Source organism: Harpia harpyja, chromosome 4, assembly GCF_026419915.1.
Source record: "Harpia harpyja isolate bHarHar1 chromosome 4, bHarHar1 primary haplotype, whole genome shotgun sequence".
Lineage (NCBI taxonomy): Eukaryota > Metazoa > Chordata > Aves > Accipitriformes > Accipitridae > Harpia > Harpia harpyja.
The window spans coordinates 71,636,396-71,657,378 of record NC_068943.1 but is presented as its reverse complement, the minus strand read 5'-3'; the positions used below and the strand labels follow the sequence as shown (position 1 = coordinate 71,657,378).

Genomic DNA, 20,983 nt, shown 5'->3' with positions numbered 1-20,983 from the left:
ATTCTCTTCTATCAGCTGTGTTAAGTTGTTTGTGGAGGAGTCAGATAAATACCAGAGCTGGTGCGAGGGAGAGGACAGACATGCGTGGCCGGGAGCAGGAGAAGCAGGCCCTCTCTTTTCCAAGGCAGTCGCCGTGCAGTCGGCTCACCAGCCTCCTGGAATTCCTCTGAGTAGCTTGGGTCTTGGTCACACTGGAAGCCTCTGGCAGAGCGGTAATTTCCTGACGTCCTGAATTGCAGCTTAATGTCTTAAATATTTATTGCCTCAAAATGTTTGCCACAAGTTAAAAGCCCTAGCACATGTCATAAAGAGCAGTTAATGTGGCTTAATTATTTGCCTATTAATTTTACATAGTAGGAGATAAATGCTTCGTAATGCATCTTGCTGCTTATAATTGGAATTGTCAGGAAAGCTGGAACATGCCTTAACACTTCTTGTGACAAAAAAAAAATCCACTTTAAATTACTTCTTCCTTTTAACAAAATAAAACACACTGAAATTTTATGTGCCTGGTGTGTCTGCCTCAAGCTCAGTCTTTTAGAGAAGCTTGTAGTGGAAATAATTCAAAGGAAAATGGTATTTTTAGTTAAAAGAGAGGGGAAAGTAAAGAAAAACAACTGAACTCCATGAACTGTTGGGAAGCTCTAGCATCATTTCTGGACCAGGTCCTTGACATTTGGCGGTGATGTGCCTTCTCCCACCCTTAAAAGTCTCTTTTGCTGTTTCTGTGTAAATCCAGCTACACTTGATTGGATTATCAGACCAAAAAATAACATCTTGCATAAGATGAGAAGAGGTTGCCTACAGCACAACTCTCCAAAAATTTCTTTTCTTCTGAATATGCTGCAAGTCATCAAAAGGCTCCACCCTTATACAACAGGATACTTTGCTGTCACAACTCCCTGCAGCTATAGAATATCTGTGGAATTGTGCACCAGAATTGAGGGCAGGGAGGAGGCAGGCAAAAAAGAGGGAATAGTGGTGTTAATAACTGTATTGTGATGCAGATGCATACGGGAGGTGAGCTAAGGTTGCGCAGCAGAACTTAAGGTGAACTTTTCCTAAATTCTGAATTTGTAAATAAATTTATCTTCCTGTAAGAGATTATCTTGAAAAGTTGTATTGCATTACACAACAGCAGCTTTTGTTTTTACAAACCTCTTCTATTGCTTTTTCCTAGTTATATGAAAATAAAGTTGTATCCCTCCAGTTGGTCTTATAGTGATAGAAGACTCTGGGTCTTTTGTTCCAAAATGTGTTTCTTGTCTTGTGTTACTAAACTTGTAGTGCAGTCACATATTTCAGCCTGGGCAAAGTTATTCTTCCTTTTTTAATGAATTTACTCCTTTTCTATCTATAGCTTCTTGAACTCAGGTCCAGAATGGTCTCTAAAGAAGCCTCTTTTCAAGAGCTGAAGGCTGAAGCTGAAAGTTACAAGGAAAACAATGCTAGACAGATGTCTCGCCTCCTGTCTTTGCAAACCCGAATTCAGGAGATGGAGGAAGAGGTGTGTGTGCTCACCACTTCTAAAAACCAGGCTGAGCTGACAGCTCAGGTGGCATTCAAGGAAAACTGGGAGCTGAAGGAGGAGCTTCGTGAGCAAAATGCCAAACTTAAGTAAGATTCATGCAAGATGAGAATTTTTGTTTGGGATGACAGAATGATGCAGTTGTCAATGCAAAAAAATATTTTGGGGCACAGACTTTATTGCAGTTCTGAATTCTGTTACAATGCTTTGCACAGCCATTGTACCCGAGTGTGTGGAAGGTATTGAAATTTGAATTTTGGTTTGAGTTGTTAGCCCATAAGTGGGGTTTTGAGAGTCTTGTCCTTCAGAGGAGACATGATGATATGAGTCACCTTGGTGTGTAACCTCATTGTTTAGAAAAAATGAGCACAGAGGGCTGTTTGTCTGAACACAGTAGAAATGATAAGTATGGTTTCCTCATTCAGGTATTTCCATGTATGGCACCGAGGCAAACTTCATGCCTTTCATAGCATGCTTGTGATGGGCAGTGCCTGCAACTACAGTCTAGTGCTCTGATCTATCCTTATCACATGGCATCTTTTGCAGACATTTACCTGTCACTTGACATGCTGCATGGGCTGTACAGTGGTGAGTGACTGTGCTGCTGCACCACTTGTCTCTTTTCCCCTCTTCTGTGTCACAGCTGGAACTGGAACAGTGTCAAGTGAAATTCAGTCTGTTAGGAGTAGTGTAATAAAGAAAATATGGTATAATTCCTAGTTAGTAGCATCCTGAAGGAAGCATGTTAATGTTTGGTTAATGTTTGTTCAGCTTTCAGTAATGTTAGCTTTCTCTGACTTTTCTTTGGCTTTCTTCTGGACATTGCTGTGGAGGGGAGTTTTGGTGGGTTTTTTTGTGTTTTTTTTTTAGTTTTTTTTTTTAATGTGCATATTGATTGGATAAAACTTTTAATAAAAGATAGTGTCCTTAACTATACTATTCTCAGCATAGTGTGTCAGACCACTAATCTGTCAGTTCTGCATAACTGGTAATATTTCAGGTCTGTGGGATGGAGGCTAATAGCAATGTTGATCACAAGTAAAATTGATTGGTGTGAAAATATTCTGAACTTTAAAATTCCAAAATCAGTGTCAGTCATATTATATGAATAGACACCTTGTAGACTTTTATAATGGATTTTTTCCCACCATTACAAGGTTAATATCCATGTCTCTCTCAATACTGTCTAGTTAAGAGCAAGGTGAGTGTTTACCAGATGTCTGTATTTCCCAAATCAGTATTTTGCACAGCTCTTCCAGGCTTTGTGCATTAGAAATGGATAATTAAGTTATTTTAAAATGTAGAGAAATCCATTGCAGTGCATTTGTCTATTACCAGCTGATTTGCCAGAAGGCCTGCCTGGAGAGTGTTAATGTTGATCACCAAAGATTTTGGATATGATCCAAATATAAGTGAGGAGATAGTTAAGCCAAGAAGTGTATTATGCATCCTAGCAACATAGAAAACATCAGTCTCTGACATAATGGTTGTTAAGATTCTTTAAAGTTGTACTTCTGGGGGAGAAAATAAAAGGAAGAAAAACTTTTACCCTGTTTGCCTGACTCACTGGGAAAAAAACTGCCAAAATACTGTGTAACAATGTTAGTATGATACAGTGATATGATCAATTTTCAGTGGCATAAATCTGTACTGTGACTCCCAGTGCGGTCCTGGCTGCTCTGTTTTGCCCATGACGCTTGTGTCAGCACTTCTGTTTGTGTTGCTGCATGGTGACTGGGACCAGGGAACTGCTCCAAGAGACAAGTGAGCAAAATAAAAAGCTTAATTTCTGGCTCTACCACTCCCAGGTCTGGTTCACTGTGCACCTGGGGTGTACCACTACAGTGCTGGCAAAAGAGAAGGGACAAAGGGAGGGTGTCTGCTCTTTTGGAAGGAACAAATGTGTTGGATTGTTCGTGAATCTACAGTGTATGTTTTCAAAGTTTTTTTTCTCATCCTCAGCTAATGGTTACCTGTGCCACTAAATACTAGTCAATGTATTGACTTAATGAGCTTTAGTTGCTTAGTCTGGCCACCTTAGCAGTACATGGCACGTGATTAGTCCTAATTAGGTATTCAAGAAGGATTTTCACTGAAAACCACTAATGAAAGGGAAGAGCAAGCCAGTAGGCATGAAATGCTCATTTACATTCTATACCTAGGGATGTAGTAAAAAATGTTTAATGAATTCTGTGATTGGCTTCCAAGATGTACACCTCTCCTATTGCAAATGGTGCTTTTCTACTCAACAGGTCTATTGCCAAGGTATTTTTAGAGCCTGAACTGTGAAAAGCTTTTTTTTTTTCCTTCTTCTTTTTCCTCTTCTCTTTGCTCATTAGTTCTGAAGAGCTAGCAAAACTGTGCAAGAGCTGCGTTCTACTTTTTTGTACGTGATTGCCTATTTTCTAGGTGCTCACACCTTTATGGCCTTACTAGGTAATTAGGTTATTCACAGAGTTGTCAAGTATGTGCTTTGTACTTCAGATTGTTTATTTTTAAAAGCAGGCACAGGTTTGTGTGTGATGTGCCTTGATTTTTCAGAGCCACAGAACAGTTTGAGGGGTTGGTGGTCAATCTCATACAATATTCTAACATACAGGAATGCATTTATGACATGTCTGGAGCCTTATACCTTTTCACTTCTGACATACCCCTCCTCAGGACAGCAGTTTAGTGACCATCTCACAGTTTAGTTTTGCTGGGGCTATAGAGGAGATGAAGGTGCCCAGAGGTGAGGAAGCTGTGAGGCACTTGTTTTCTGAGGGCCAGTGCCTGCTGCAGAAAGCAGACCTCTTTTGGCTCATGGTGTGTGCTGTGCAATAGTACATGGAACTATCCTCATCCTGTCCAGAGCATTAATTAATATTTTCCATTCTCTGTTATTGTTCCCATCTCTTCCACTTTGCAGCATTGATAACAACTGTGCAGATCTCCTTCCTAAGGCAACATCTTGAAGTTCTTCATGGACCATCTCTTTTGCTTAGTGATTTATAACCATTTAACGTACTGTATTTGCACTCACTGTGTGTTTCCTATAGGAATCTCATGCTGGTTTTTGATTACGGAGTGATGCTCTGTTTCCTGTTTGATTGGCAACCTACAGAGGAAGAGATCAGACATGGAAAAGAATGAGTCCAGAAATGACTAGCATGCCGACATTAAAAACTGAGAGTAGTGCTATGCTCTGATAAGCAAATGAGTTTCAATAAAGTATTTGCTCTAGACAGCTGCTTGGTGATACCTTACATCTCGTTTTATTCTAGTGTTCAAATCCTTGTGAGGACCTTGCTTTAGAAAGTACCTTGTTTCTCAACTGAAAGCCTAATAGTTTTGTCTCTTGCACTCTACCACTGAGTACGTCTCTCATGGGTATTATCTGAGAGGTATTGGAGTTGATATTTGGATTACACTAATGGCGATTTTGAGCTTTGTTTGGTTGCCTATTTCTGTTAATCTCTTTCTTTGTAGTTTTTCAGAAGTGATGCTCAGTGTTGCAACATCGTGAGCAAGATTTGAATCTATATGTTTGCTGCCTATGAAGACTGTGGCAATGCTTATTTGCTGGACTTGTCTTTGTCCCTGGCAACAGGAAGGATGTTACCACGTTTATGCCAATGAGTTAAACTGACTGCTCTATTATTTGGTTGTTCATTCTTATAGAGCGTTTACAAACTGATACCTGCTGTTAAGGCTGATAATAGATGTTTTGTGTGGAATATGTATCTGCATGATAGGCACCTTTTGAGAGTGATGAAACTGATGAAAAAAAGCTGCCTTTTCTTCATACTTTTGTGGTAGTCCCTTGATATTTTCTTTTTTAATTGATCCCTTTCATGGGTAGTGTTACACTGCAGAAGCCTGTATGTACAGCAAAGTAGTGTCTCCCATCTCTGTTTGCTTCTGCTGGTAAACTTCCCTTCACATGTACTCTGGGTGTCCTACACTTCCATTAGTCCAGAGGGGCTTCTCTTTCCCCAAATTTTGTTGATCAGCACTGTCATCTTTGTTAGAGAGGGGATATGAAGTGCTTTTAGCATATTTTTACTATAATTTCATCACTCTCTTCCCCCTTACTTTTTCTAAGCTTTTGCTTGCAGCCTCCGTTTCTAGTATCTTGAGGGCACTGTTTATTGATGTCACCTGGTTCTTGTGTTTTACTGAAATCTTGTGCTGAGAATGAGATTGGGATCATAGAAGATCCTTTGAAGTGCTAATCAAAAGCAAAGATGAAGAAATGTTTACACATAAGGCAACAATGAAAGTTATATGTATTAAATAACAGATATAGAGGATTACATGTAACTTTTAAAATGAATTTTGTGGTATGCAGAAGCTAGCAATAATCTTGGGATAATGTCTTTAGCCTAGAATTCTGTTTCAGAGAACATTCATCCTGATGTCTGTATTATTTTTTTCTGTCTGATTAGTAAATATTTGAATGAGTGTGAAGAAAGCATGAGTCAAGCTTCTAAAATCAGCAGAAAGTATGAAGAGTTCCTTATAGAGCTTTCTGGATTCTTGGACACAAACATCAGAGAAAAAGAGAAACCACAAGAGCATTTAACATCAAAGGTGATTATGTGTAGGCGATGGTTTCTGTGTAGTGATTTAACAGAAGAATATTTGGTTGTCAAAGAAATAAAGCAAGTGATGAAGACAGGAATCTTTGTGTTAAGTAATGATTTGCAGACAGTGCTATCATTTAAGACAGATTTCTCTTCCATATTGGGCTGATGTTCAAAGATGCTGAACACTAATAGACCTCAGTGAACTCAGTCTGCTCTTATCTGCATAAACATTTTATCAGCCTGTAGTTCCCAAGTACAGCCCTGGTTAGATAGTTGGTTGAAAGCTTTCCTGAAAACTTTAACACTGGGAGTCACTAGGTGATGTGTAAACTGTACCACTAGATCTTAACATTTATCTCGAGCCAACATACCATTAAATAGAAACATCTGAAATGGCATACACTAGAACAACCTTAACTATGCCCTGTAACAAAATGCTGTGAATAACTGTGTGGTGTTTTTCAGACTTAATCATAAAACTGTTATTTCTCTTCAGAATACTTCTGAAGTTCCAAGAACTAAGCTTCCATTTAGGAAAGGAAAATTGTTTGTATACTCTTTTAAACTTTATTGATGTGCTGAAGGGCAATTTATCCTAATTTTGTGCATTTTTCTCATGTTCTGCCTGGTCTTTGCTATCCCTATTTTTCTTCACTTGGGAGCATACTAGGTATTTTGGGAAATTATGTTTCATTATTTTAATATTATTATAAGAGTTCTGGCTATAAGGAATACTTAATAAATTAAGATTATCTAGGTACATATCACAGTGATTTCTTAAAGTACTTGCCTTCATAATATTACAAGCACATTGAAACTGTAATAGATACTCTAAGAAAACTTGGCTAGTTGTTATTAGAGGCAAAGATGTTTGTATTAAGCTGTAACTCTTACATACTTTAAGTTAAGGAAGTAACTGAAGTTTAAAAAGGTATATATTGATGTCTTGTTTTAACAATGTAATAATAAATCTAGTTGGGAAATCTAATTTGTGCTGAAAACTGTGTGCATTACGAAAACTTAGCAACTCATATTTCTGTTTGGGGTCATGGCATGTCTATTTAGCTTCTTTTCCACGTTAGGGTTTTATTTAAGACAGAATTGATCTGGCTTAGTCCTAACAAACGTCTTGCCAGTAAGAGACAGGGTACATTTTTTTTTTTTACCTTATGCACTCTTTGAAGTGCTCACATTCATCTATTCCACTTCTTGGAAAAAGCGTAATGTACCAAAACAAGAATCCTCTTGGAAACAGCTCCTTTTTCCAAGGTGTCAGCTGCTCATAACAGCAGCCCACCAGGTATTTGGCCCTGCCCTTGAATATGCTTATGAGCTGTTACTAACTCAGATCTTCCCCACACCTAAAAAGTTTCTAGTATAAAATGCAGCTTTCAGTTTCTTGTTTCAAATGAGAAGCATAAATCTTAACAAGCCAAACTGAAACGGTTTGTTTTTCACATGAAGTTAGCTATAGGATCTGTTTTCATTTTCTGACCTGCTTCATGTCAAGCGCAGATATGCAGCAACAGTAGCTCTCCACTTGTTTAATAGATCATAGAGATTGTGTGGGAGTAAATCTGAACCACGTTACACTAAGGTGTGGGTTTCTGATGGGAATATGGTTCTCATTTTAATTGTCTTTCTACTCTTTTTAGAAAGGAATAGTAGAGTGCAATTATAAATCTGACCCAGGGGTCACCAGAAAAGCCATGCCTTTATTGGGATGATTAGGAGCAGGTATACTGGGATGAATATATGTCATTAAGTGCTTTAAAAAAGTTACTAATATTTGAATTATTTCTCTAGGTGTCTGAAATATGTAAAGAAAATCTGACACTAAAAGACCAGGTTGCTGCTCTTCAAGAAGCTATCAGTGTCCATGAGATGGAGTCCAAAGCTAGTAGAGAAACTATCACAAGGCTTGTTTCAGAAGTGACCAAGGAGCAGAAAAAGGCAGCAGGATACTATCAAGACATGGAAAAATTTAGTAAGGTACATAATTGTATGACGTGTATGTTTGTCTAGTTTTCAAATGTTTTCTCAAAATTTCAATTTTCAATAGGAGTTGTATGAGAAAAAAAATGCTTCTGAAAGACTTTTGGCGATTAGGATCTTTCCTAAAAAGGACATTTCTCTAAGGTTATTCTCAACTTTCTGAAAGCTTCAGAATATATGGAGATTAAACAATAGCATTGTGTAAAATATATCTGTCCTGGTTTTCTTATTCCCCGCTCCTCTGGCATTCCTTTTTTCCTGAACAGAAGACCACCACCATACACTTTAAAGGATATAGTGTTCTGATTTGGTTGTAGGCAAAATACTTAGAAGATGAGAAATAGCTGACAGTGTGCTCTGGAGAAGAAAGAATTTTTTGGGAAGATAAATATTAAGTACCACAAGGGTCATAAATTTTACTTACTGCTGAAAATACTTCTTACGAAGCTGTGTAAACTTTTCTAAGACTCAAATGGGACTGAGAGAGAACCTGCACCAAAAACTTAAACAGGTCCTTTTTGGAAACATTTTGTTCGCATACTTTACTTCAAACACAGGTGTGTGAGTAAGAGCAGAGTGTAGTTTACTCACTAAGCAAGCCAGAATCAGGAGATGTTTGAAACCAAGATGAGGGCTTCATTTGTGACTTGTTTTGCAAGTTTGCTCTGACTGCCAAAACATTTCCAAAGTTGAGCTAGCTTTACGAAAAATACTTTCCTATCGTTATTGTGCATGTGCCAAATACATAATTTATTTAACCCATTTTACAGAAATGTCTTGCTAAATTATTAGCATTGCCTTTCAAATGAAGTGTGTGCCATCAGGGCTTATCTAGAGGCTGCAGACTCCTCCAGCACTCTTTCAGTTTAGCTACTTAAATTTGCAGATACTGAGTAAATTTGTTAAGAAGGTTTTGTGTTCACAAAAGTGCATTAAGAAATTCAGTATTGAAAAAATAAGTAAAAACCAAAAATGCTTTAAATCCACATATCTACAGGAGGATGTATGGCATTCCCTGTTCCCCTGATAGGTCTCTTATTAGGTTACAGGAAGGGCACCAGTGGTATAAAGTCAGTTTGACTTTGTCATATACTATGCTGCACAGTTTAAGCACATGGACAGAGTTGCACATGTTGTGACATTCCCCTGTGAAGATGAAAAGCAGAAATCCATACTGTTCCTGTGCCAGAAGACATACACATGGTGGTGTGTTTCGGGACTGTTTTCTGAGCTTTAATTAATGGAATTGCCTGTAGCAGAGTTTACCCAGCACAGACTGAGTACAAGTGACTTTTGTCTGTGTTTGCCTGAAGCTCCCAGGGCCAGATGTATTTGCTATCTTCTGTATTACAGATTGAGATGGTGACCTGTTTCCCCCAATTTTCTCTCAAAATTCTTCATAAGTGTTTAGAGGCCATCACACTGTTCTGTCAGTCTTCTCCAGCAAGCCTCAGCTACAACACTGTTCCTTGCCACCCCTCTGAATTGCGGCCAGTTTTTCTTGCCAGGTAGTTCTTCATTCCTGCTCCTTGGGATTTCTATGAACTCCCTCTCTTGACCAGGTGCCTTTCTTCATGTCCCAGGAGGAGGCAGCTATCTATCTAATGTTCAATTAAACAGATTGTAGATTCTGAAATTCTTGATGAAGAAAATGAAAGCCAATTGGTTACGTTTTAAGGTTAATATGTGAGAGTGATTCAGAATGTTCTTTAGTATATTTGATACTCAAGTATTTCTTGCAGTTAGCTGGTTTTCATTTGAGGACCATTAACAAGTGAATGATAATTTTATCTGTTCCCCTCTCAGCCTCACTGCATCACAATAGCAAACAGCAAACAACAGAAACTAACAGGGTCTCGGAACTAATATAAGTAACAAAAGCAAGCCACCATTTTGTTGTAATGTATTACTTTTCTTTTAGAATTCTGAACTTCTCACATTTCTGATCAAATATTGCAAGAGCTTGCTCCTGGAGTTCTGTAACTATTGTGCATATCTTTATTCTGGCAGTGCTGGATATCAAATTTGCATTTGATGGAGAATAGCTTTTAAATACTGCCCAGATTTCTAGACTGAGAATCAGAATACCTGTTTGTTCTTTCTGTATGTCCAGACAGTGATTATTGATTATGATAATCATAATTACAGAACTGTAACATTCTTTGAGAATGTCTGTAGGTCCTTGAAAAATGTCTTATTTGCTCTAACCAAGTTTCTTTCTAGTATTTAATAAATTCCTATATGGCATTTATTTAAGGTATAGAAGAAAATGCATATATTCTTCTTCCAGATGAATTTGCCTTTTGTACAGCATTGCCATTGATGAACCACAAGAACTAGTAAACTGATTTGTTGTGTGTCACATCTTCGCTGATGATTCAACCTGGAAATATTTGTGATTCCCTCTGAAGTGTTAATTAAAACACCTGTTTTGCAAAGATGTGCACCTTGCAATGTCTTTAAAGAACATAATTAAAATTGCTTGATTGTATTTCAAATAATACAAATATATCTGCTGCAAACTGATGCAAAATTAACCAAGAAAATACTCTTCAGTATTCAATACTGACTTGTGTTAAATTGTTATTAATGAATACAATTTATCTAAGTAGCATTTAATCAGTATAAATTTATTAAAATAATTGATTGTATGAAAACATAGTTAATTAAAATATAAACTTATTATTTAAGGAAATTGATTAAACTTAAGAAACATGCCTATGTTTTGAATACACCTAAATTCTTTGTATGAGACACAACCAAATGATTTTAGGTTTTTCTCGTCGCAATAGATAAATAAAGTAATGAGTTTCTTAGAACCTGGATTTTTTTTTTTTTTTTTTTTTTGGTTTATAAGATGTCAGTAAGAAAATACATATTAGGGACAGGTTTCAGGAAGCATCACAAATATTTCCAGGTTGAATTATCAGACAAGATGGGAGATAAGACAAAGCTAGTTCACAGTCCTTGTGGTATTACAGTGGTAACTGGAGTAGTGGCTGGTGTAAGAACTCATCTGGAAGATAACTGCATTCTGTTTTATACCTTATTATTACTGTTAATTTAATGTGGGGCGCTTTGTATATGTATGTGTAATTGACTTGGTATATTGAGACCCTGGTGCTGATTGAGGTGCCAGTATTAATAGAATCATAGAATCATTTAGGTTGGAAAAGACCTTTTAAGATCATCAAGTCCAACCGTTAACCTCGTGCTGCCAAGTCCACCATTAAACCGTGTCCTTAAGTGTCATATCTACATGTCTTTTAAATACCTCCAGGGATGGTGACTCAACCACTTCCCTGGGCAGCCTGTTCCAGTGCTTGACAACCCTTTCCGTGAAGAAATTTTTCCTAATATCCAATGTAAACCTCCCCTGGCGCAACTTGAGGCTGTTTCCTCTTGTCCTATCGCTTGTTACTTGGGAGAAGAGACCGACCCGCACCTCGCTACAACCTCCTTTCAGGTAGTTGTAGAAAGTGATAAGGTCTTCCGTCAGGCTCCTTTTCTCCAGACTAAACAACCCCAGTTCCCTCAGCTGCTCCTCATAAGACTTGTGCTCCAGACCCTTCACCAGCTTTGTTGCTCCTCTTTGGATGCACTCCAGCACCTCAATGTCTTTCCTGTAGTGAGGGGCCCAAAACTGAACACAGTGCTCAAGGTGCGGCCGCACCAGTGTCGAGCACAGGGGGACGATCACTTCCCCGGTCCTGCTGGCCACACTATTTCTGACACAAGCCAGGATGCCATTGGCCTTCTTGGCCGCCTGGGCACACTGCTGGCTCATATTCAGGTGGCTGTTGACCAGCACCGCCAGGTCTTTTTCTGCTGGGCAGCTTTCCAGCCACTCTTCCCCAAGCCTGTAGCGCTGCATGGGGTGGTTGTGACCCAAGTGCAGGACCCGGCACTCGGCCTTGTTGAACCTCATACAACTGGCCTCAGCCCATTGATGCAGCCTGTCCAGATCCCTCTGTAGAGACTTCCTACCCTCGAGCAGATCAACACTCCCGCCCAACTTGGTGTCATCTGCAAACTTGCTGAGGGTGCACTCGATCCCCTCATCCAGATCATTAATAAAGATATTCAACAGAACTGGCCCAAACACCAAGCCCTGGGGAACACCACTTGTGACCCACCACCAACTGGATTTAACTCCATTCACCACAACCCTTTGGGCTCATCCAGCCAGCCAGTTTTTCACCCAGCGAAGAGTACACCTGTCCAAGCCGTGAGCAGCCAGTTTCTCCAGGAGAATGCTATGGGAAATGGTGTCCAAGGCTTTATTAAAGTCTAGGTAAACAACATCCACAGGCTTTCCTGCATCCACTAAGCAGGTCACCTTGTCATAGAAGGAGATCATGTTAGTCAAGCAGGACCTGCCTTTCATAAACGCATGCTGACTGGGCCTGATCACCTGGTTGTCCTGTACATGCTGCATGATGGCACTCAAGATGATCTGCTCCATAACCTTTGCCAGCACTGAGGTCAGACTGACAGGCCTGTAGTTCCCTGGATCCTCCTTCTGACCCTTCTTATAGGTGGGCGTCACATTTGGTAACCTCCAGTCCACTGGGAGCTGCCCTTTTAGCCAGGACTGCTGATAAATGATGGAAAGTGGCTTGGTGAGCACTTCCACCAGATCCCTCAGTGGATGCCATCCGGCCCCATAGACTTGTGTGTGTTTAAGCAGTGTAGCAGGTCACTAACCATTTTCCCCTTGGATTATGGGGGCTTCATTCTGCTCCCTGTCCCTGTCTTCCAGCTCAGGGGGCTGTGTACCCTGAGAACAACTGGTCTTACTATTAAAGACTGAGGCAAAGGCGGCCTCAGCCTTTTCCTCATCCTTTGTCACTGTTTCCCCTCACATCCAATAATGGATTATCATATAAGTTCAAATGCCCTTCTCTGGTCTAAAACCCCTCTCAAATTATTTAACCTAAATACTCTGCTCTTCAAAATAGATAAAAGCCCAAAAGCCCAGAGTTTCCTCTAGAAGGGTAACAAGGGCCTAGGTTAACACATGGCTGCTCCGAGAAATAAAAGGGAGGAGATGGTTGTGACAGGGGTTGTAGAGTGATAGATGTTGGTGAAGGACAGCAATTATGTAGGAATCTGCTATGTCAAGCCAAACAACTGTTTTCTAAGCTGTGTGAGTGGCCAGTAGCTGATGTGTGGGCAAGCATGCAGAAATACTTTTGGCCATACATCCTCTCAGCTTCCATCAGTCTGGGACTTCCTGATTCAAAGGCTGCATCTCCATGTTAGCAGCTGATGCTGCTACTATATGATACAGTATGAATGTTTCACATAAAATCTCATGAAAGCCCTTTAGAAAATGGCCCTGTCATTATCAGTGAATTTTGACCAAAAATAATCAGAAATTCCTCCAGTTCTGTACATGGGACAGCTATATTGCCAACATCCAGGTAAGGCTCTGGACGCTGTCTCTGTGTGTCTGTTGCTGTTAAAGGTCTGAATTCTCCAGGCAGAGCCTCAGCTGTGTCATGAGATTTCAAGTCAGTGTCCACCTTCTTACAGTGTTGCATTTCTCTTTATCTCATTGGAAGTGAAAAACTGGCATTTCATTTCTCTGCTAAGTTTTTTGCTTTTCCTGTAGCAAGTCTTCATTTTCATGTTTCCATAAATTCTTGATTGAACTTACTATAATGTTCTAATTATTTTTAAATATGAGACATAAGGTGTATTTACAGTAAGCATAACAATGTCATTGTTACTAAAATTACCTTTGAATCTCATCTCTTCTCTTCTCTAACAGTGGGATCTTGACTCAACAGAAGTCAGTGAAACTTTTGTCACCAATTTAGGCAGGGTTGGGATTTCCCCTAAAATATGTTAGGTGCAAAGCTGATATCAGGTATGAAAATAGCTTTCATAAGAGTAATCTTTCTTACAGTTTTTCTGTGAAAATAATAATTTTGTTTGACATCTAAAAAAATTGCATGCAGCTGGCACAATCGATACAATATATTTTAATAACAGAACTTAAATATCATTGTAATTTTGATGGATAACTAATTAAGGAAGGGCTATAGAGGCTTGCCTAGTTGATAACCTCTTCTGTGAAAAATTTTACAACAGCTTACATTAAATCAGGATAGAATGAGTTCGTCTAATATCTTTGCAGCTGTCTGTTGCTTTCGCCACGGCTGAGATAATTAATGGGGTTCAGGAGGAGTATGTCCACGTAGTTTGTCCACAGGGCTGCTGGGTAATACAGACTGTGTGATTAGGTGGCTGTGGTCTGTGCAGTCTGTGGGGAAACCTCTCCATTTTAACCTGAACAGCAAATTATGATTCAGTTTCCTTTCCAGTGAGAAATTGTTTTAGGAGCTACTGCATGTGTAGGAACAGTGAAAGACAGAAATGAATGCCAATTGTTCCTGAAAGATTGTTAATTAAAGCTTCACAGCTCTTCAGAGGGCTCAGTGGAAAGGGAAGCCTTCATGCCATCCTCTCTTCTGCAGGTGTTTTGTGGGAAGACCTTTGCAGAGTTTCTGAAATTAAACGTTGCCAAACTTGCAGCACCTGAGCTTGATTCCAACATGTAAATGGATAAGAAAATGTGGTTGGACACTTTTTAGTATTGGAAGCCCACAGGTTTTAAAAATTCATATAAATAAAAATAAATTTGCTCAGCAGTTTAAAATTGAACAAAGCCATTCCTAGTGCCAAAAATTTCAGTACAAAAAGAGAGTTTTTGTACATTCTTTGCTAATTTTTTTTTCTTTAGAAGTTAAGATGAAAGCTGGTGCTGGAGATAAAAATTGGTATTATCATAACGTCATCTGCAAAGCCACAATAGTGGCTTTTTTAATAGGGTGTGGCGTGCTTCTGTAATGTCGTACATGCATTAGAGAAAAACCATTTTCACAGCCTGCTTTAATTTATTGGATTAGATGAAAGTAAAGATTTCATTTTTGTAGTGTATCGTTAGATAAACGAGCAATGAAATTTGTGTTTACTTACAACCGTAATAAAATGCTACAGTGCTTTTGGGATGTGGACCTGTTGTGTTTTCTCTGAATGTGCTTCAGTTGTGCTGGTGGGGTTGTTTTTTGGTTTTGTTTTTTGTTTTTTTGTTTGTTTTTTGTTTGTTTGGTTGGTTTTTTGCTTTAGGAAGGGAGAACTAGAGGAGGTAATTCAGAGCTCTGGAAAACTGAGTTTGACCACCTGAATCACTTTGGAGTAGGTAGTGTCCACTCAGATGTTCTAAAGAAATTAAAAGTTGAAATAGATTAATTATTAGTTATAGTGTGTAATCTGACACTTAAAAGTGCCTCAGAAATAGTGATTAATTTGACTAGTATCCACTTTTAAAAAAATGATTATTGGATGAACTGACAGACCAACAGACCTTATATGTGTATAGGACATGCTAGCTGAAATTTTGAGAAATATGAAAGAATACAGTATATTAAGGAAGATTTATCACAGCTTAAAAAAAATGCATAGTAGATATTGAGATCAACAGAGTGAGGATATGTATTATTACTTAAAAGACCTTCTCCCTTCTTGTTTCCTCTCTTTCATTTGTCGGCCTCTTTAATGCGATCATATCTCCCTCATTTTGTTTTGCAGTGTTAAATACAGCTCTTCTAGCCATTCCTTATAAAAGAGTCTCTCTCTTTCTCTACTTAAAAGACAGCAGTAATTTTCCCCACCTGTTACAGCTTGAACACATTTTCTGTAAACGCAGCTGAGCTAATATTGAACACATGATTTCTCATGAGGGAGGCCTTGCAGTTTTGTGCAATGGTCTGGGTACTCTTATATCTTCTCTAGTCTAGTGCAGGTAGGGTGCCAGCAGGTGAGCGTGGGTAGACTGCGTCCCAGCCTGAGTGGGTAACTTTAAGTATGGCACTATGCCATATGAGCCCTTTTGCTCTGGTCTCAGACAGTTGAAGAACCTTTGGTGCTGCTTTCTACGTCCACAGGTGAGCATTGCCATGGTAGATCTGCATCTCTGGTGTCTAACACCCATGTCATTGACATGGTCTACCCTGGGTAAATCCATCTAATGTCTAATTCTGTTTTCTTTGAACATCAATTTCCATAATTATTCCTGTTTTCAAAATCGGTTGTGTGTCAGTGTTGGGTAGCTTTTTTGACCCTACAAGCTGCACACGGAAACCTTCATATAATTCAGAGCCATGGGACATTAACCATAAGTGTTGAAGAGCCAAAGAGAAAACATGAACTGTTGCAGTTCTATCCTTTCAGTCTTCTGTGGTGGAAATTGTTTTATCCGCCTGCACTGATCACTTAGGCTCTTAGGGGTTTTCTTCTAGTTGGGATATCACCTTTATGTGTCACAATCTCTGAATTTACGCTTAGGCTGACCTTGCTGCAGCTAGCCAGTGTAAATGCTCTCCATTCAAGAGAGGTTTCAAGGAGAATTGTTAAGAATTTTAATGTTTTGATGTTTATGGCTTTTCATTCTGTAAATTGCTTGTTTTTTTTTTTTTAAATGTTTGGGCATCGACAGGCTTGCAGTTCCTTTTTTTATACCTTGATTTTTTGATTCAACTGTGTTTGTTTGCAGATGTTCACAATTTGAAACAAGATTGTAATTAGGTAAGCTTCTGGTACTGGCAAACTACTTTTGCACTGCCTTTCTGAAAGGAAAAATACACACTGCTGAAAACTGTAATTGAAATAAACCATTCTTTATTCTTTGCTGTAATTACCATAATGTAATTCTGAGCACAGGTGGGAATTTTCTATTAGTAGGACTTGTTTAGAATAAAAAAGAGAAAATAACAAGGAATCATGCCAACATTTGTTTCCAGGAGAGTTCTACAATTACTTTAGAAAGGGGTAGTAACAAATAATTTCCTAAATGACAGGGTTTGTTTTGGTTTGTCTTCATTTATGTGTTTGCATGTTTGACTTTTGGAAGCTATTTAAAAATTTTAGGTTTTTTAGTATTGTAGGTGTCTATTTTATTTCCAAGGGTGCCTCCCAAACTCCTTTTTTGTCCATCCTCACTGCTGATCTACATAAATACTCCCGGATTTATTACATGATTGGCATGTATTCTAATAATACAAATGACTTACTATGACTACGCAGCAAGCACACATAGACCCTGAGAGACCCCCAAGTGGTCACCGTATTCACAGCTGCTCTGGGAACAATTCTTTAACTCCAATGTACACAATCTTCATACCAATCCACTTACTCAGCCTCTGCTAAACAACTGAAATTTCCAGAGAAATTCAATCACTCTCTATAAATATGCCATCCTCTGGCATGATTTTGTGTCTTGTGTGATGTAATATTCTCTCCCATTTGTTCCTATCAATCAGATAATACCCTGAGGAATGAAGGCTTAGTCTTTGCTATGCTTTTAGTTGGTTTCACTGCAAATTTTATTCTTGTATATGAGTGTGTAAGCACTCTTAATATTGGTATTGTGGGGAAAGGAAAGAGGTTCACAAGCTGACTGAATGAGAGAGGTGATTTTTTTCTTTATGTTTAGATGGGTTATTTTTCTTTCATTTTTCTGTCATCATTTGCTTTTGTGTCATGGGTCAGGATATACAGTTCTGTCTGTCTGCTCTGCCCTTTTGGGTCAATATTTTATAAACAACAGATGTAGGTATATATGTACTAGCTATTTTTTCTTCTTTCCAAACCAAGTCTTGATTCATCAGGTAAAGGGAAAAAAACTTTTAAAAGCTCTGGTCTTAGAAAGAAAGGATCATGGGTGTCAGGGGCTGAATGAGAACCATGACAAAATGCCAAAGATAAGAGGATGTCCCTGAGTGGTAAATTCTATGGGCTATTCACCAGGTAGCCTTATCTTACAGTACCCTGTCTCCCTACCAAAGACAACATTATCTTTGAGTGTATTACTTCTGAAATGCAAGGGACTGACTTCTTAAAAAAAAACAAAAACAAAACCAAAAAAACTTACAAGGATACTAGATAGAACTGCTATTCCATTAGTCCTTCCCCAGTCATGCTTCTGCACACTGACAGCCCAGCTGAGCAGCAGATGGGGGCACTCGTAGGCTCTGTGGAAGGATGCATAGCTCTTCATTGACTTTCTTTTACTCCTCAGGCAAATTTGACCTTATGGTAATAGGAATTTTGCTTTCTTCAGAAAATGACGTAGCTCAGAATAATTCCCTTTTTGAAAATTTTTCTAAGTGCTTCGCAATCTAAAGATTTCTTCTTTGGGGTGAAATTGGTATTTGAGCATTTGTACCTTCTTTTATGCTGTCTTAATATCATCAACTTTTTCTGTTTGGCCCCTCACTCCCCATTTCTGTGTATAAATAATCTCAGGAATTCTTGTCACATTCAGGTAGATTGATCTCAGAGATCACCTTTAATTCTGCTCTTAACACTATATTCAAAGAGTTCATGTGTATTCTTTTGGTCAGCTCTGAACCGGTCAGACAGTTGGACTAGATGATCATTGTACGTCCCTTCTAGCTGAAATATTCCATTCCATTCTTTCCCCTCTAAGGTGTGGTACTTTGGCTTTATTTGTGTTACATCTTGTTCACCGTTTGTTTTCTAAGTTGTATTATCTGAATGAAAAAATAAGAGCAATAGTTTTACAATTAAAAATTGCTTTTTGTTTACCTGCAAATTTTATTCATGTATTACTTCTTGCAGCCCACTGCAAGAGGTTAGTCTATAGTGTGATTACAGCAGGCTTTGGGCTTTCACCAATTTCAGTGGGAGTTCTCCTATGAAGCCCTGATGTTAGGCCCATATGAGCAATATGGGTCCTAATTTCTCTATGTGCAGGACCTGCTTCTGAGTTATTCCCTGCTTTGTGTGTGGAGTGGAGGGGTTTTAACAAATTTTAAAAGCATGGTTTAATCTTTCATGTATTTTAGGATCTGGAAAGTGCTATAATAGGGAGACAGAATTTGGAGATGGAAATTAGAAACCTCCAAGATAAACTGACTGCTAACCAGAAAGCTTTGGATGCCTCAAAGCAGGAACTGCACAATCTGAAGAAATCTTCCAGTGAGCTGGATAGAAGCTTGAAGAGCAGCAGAGAAGAGGTCAGGACTGCTCAGACCTCTTTAGTGGCTTTTAAAGAGCAAATTGCTACTCTACTCAGCGGTAGATCTGCAATAGTTAAACCTTCCGAGAAGGCCATTTTGGAGACGATCCAAGAAATAAACTGCAAAGAGAAGAGTAAAGAAATAGTAAGTCAGCAACTGCTGCACTTGCCCAATGTGTATATTTATTCTCTTTGGATCCTTTTTCATTTTATTAATCTGTTAGAATGTTGGTTCCTTCTGCTTAGGTTTTGAAATTATAGAAACCTTTAATTTTGTTGTCTATTGATTTGAGATAATAGGTGAAAAGCATCTATGTTTTATTAAGTAGGAAGAGGTCAGAAATGAAATTAATAATAGAAGCTGTTAACAAGAAAAGACATGGAATGGTCTTTCAGTTAAGACATTGAAATTTGATTTTGGTGTCGCTTAGCAGACATCAGAAGTGGCCGTGTGGTTGCTATGATTTAGTAGAACATGTGAACAAGTATGAATTTGCTGCTACAGTAGTGACTTCAAGGACTGACTTGCTTCTCAAAGCAGACATAATTGATGAGTTGTCCCAGGAAATTTCCTTCTTTCCCTCCAACCCTCAAAACCTGCACCTAAAAAAAGAAAAAAGTATTTTTACACTTAGAGATAAACATTGTTGAAACTCTAACTGTTCACCATCCAGGAGAAAGGCAATAGGAAGGCAGCTGGGTATTCTAATCCTCTGGCTCAAGGTGTTTTGACTGGTAGTGTTTGCAAAGGTGTGTTTGCATGTACAGGTAGAGAAGGGACAGCTGAGGAGGAAGGTGAGCCAGAATACAGTCTGACCAATGTCGGTATCCTGACGCTGCACTGAAGTTTCTCACTTGCTTACATGGGCATATGTTAATTTTGTCAGTGAGGACTACTGCATAATTAAAAGTCACACACTAAATCAAAAGCTGTTTTCACTGAGCCACTGAAAAACAACTTCTGTGTCCTTGCCAGATTTTAAGATTCTAGCATCTCCTGCTGATGTAATAGGTTTTTATGTTAGCAAATATTTTTGTATTCTGTCCAAGATTAGAAATAGCTCTTGAAAATATCCTTGTGAATTTTGATTAAATATTTTGTTAAAAAACACAAACCAGCTCCCCTATACCTTAGTTTGAGAGTCAGTATGCCAAATTTCAATTAAAACAAGCTTTGCAAAAATTAGTAACATTTGAAAGTGATCCACCAAAGTGGAAGTGTGGCAGCAACTTTTTCATATAGAAGCCCTTTACAATTTTGCTATATGTCATGCAGTGTTGTTTCCATAAGCAAAATACTTTCAAACTGAAATCTAATGAGAATTTTATGTGCACGTGTGTTTGTACTGTTTAGTGTTTTGGCATACAGTACACTCTGTTGAGTGTTGATTATTTTGAGAACTGCTGAGACAGGGAAATTTAGGTTGACTGTTAGCTATTGAATAAAAAGGTTTTGCTCCTGGGAGTGCTTTCAGGTGACCTGCTGCTTTTCTAAGATTCAGTTGCGGCTAAGTCCATTTGTGTAGTACATTGACCAGCTGTTAGTCTCTTTGTGGATGTACTACAGTACATGTATAGTGTGTGCTACTTGTTTCAGTTCTTATTGTTCCTGATTTTATTCCTTAATATTAGGTTTACATGCTGGGTTGCCCACTTGATCATCCTGCAGACTGGTAGTATCAGGGAAGATTCAAACTTGGTCTATATTTTGTTGCAAACATGAACTTTTCCAGCTGCTTGACGGGAATGTGGCTGGTTCTTCAAGTAACAGTATTGATGTGAGAAGTCATGTTCTGTTAGAGAACTACTGTAAAATATACAATAATCAACTATTCTTTTTCT

The 20,983-nt window shown here is 38.6% G+C and overlaps 1 protein-coding gene across 2 annotated transcripts in view; it reads left to right on the top strand.

Annotated features, from left to right (window-relative positions):
* The window catches only part of ARMT1 (acidic residue methyltransferase 1), a 67,960-nt gene that overhangs the window by 28,139 nt on the left and 18,838 nt on the right, over nt 1-20,983 (top strand). For both annotated transcript variants that reach the window (XM_052784725.1, XM_052784726.1), the window contains 4 exons: nt 1,361-1,617; nt 5,956-6,100; nt 7,903-8,088; nt 18,969-19,286. In XM_052784725.1, the coding sequence (XP_052640685.1) occupies nt 1,361-1,617; nt 5,956-6,100; nt 7,903-8,088; nt 18,969-19,286 (906 nt within the window). The remainder of the gene's footprint in view (nt 1-1,360; nt 1,618-5,955; nt 6,101-7,902; nt 8,089-18,968; nt 19,287-20,983) is intronic.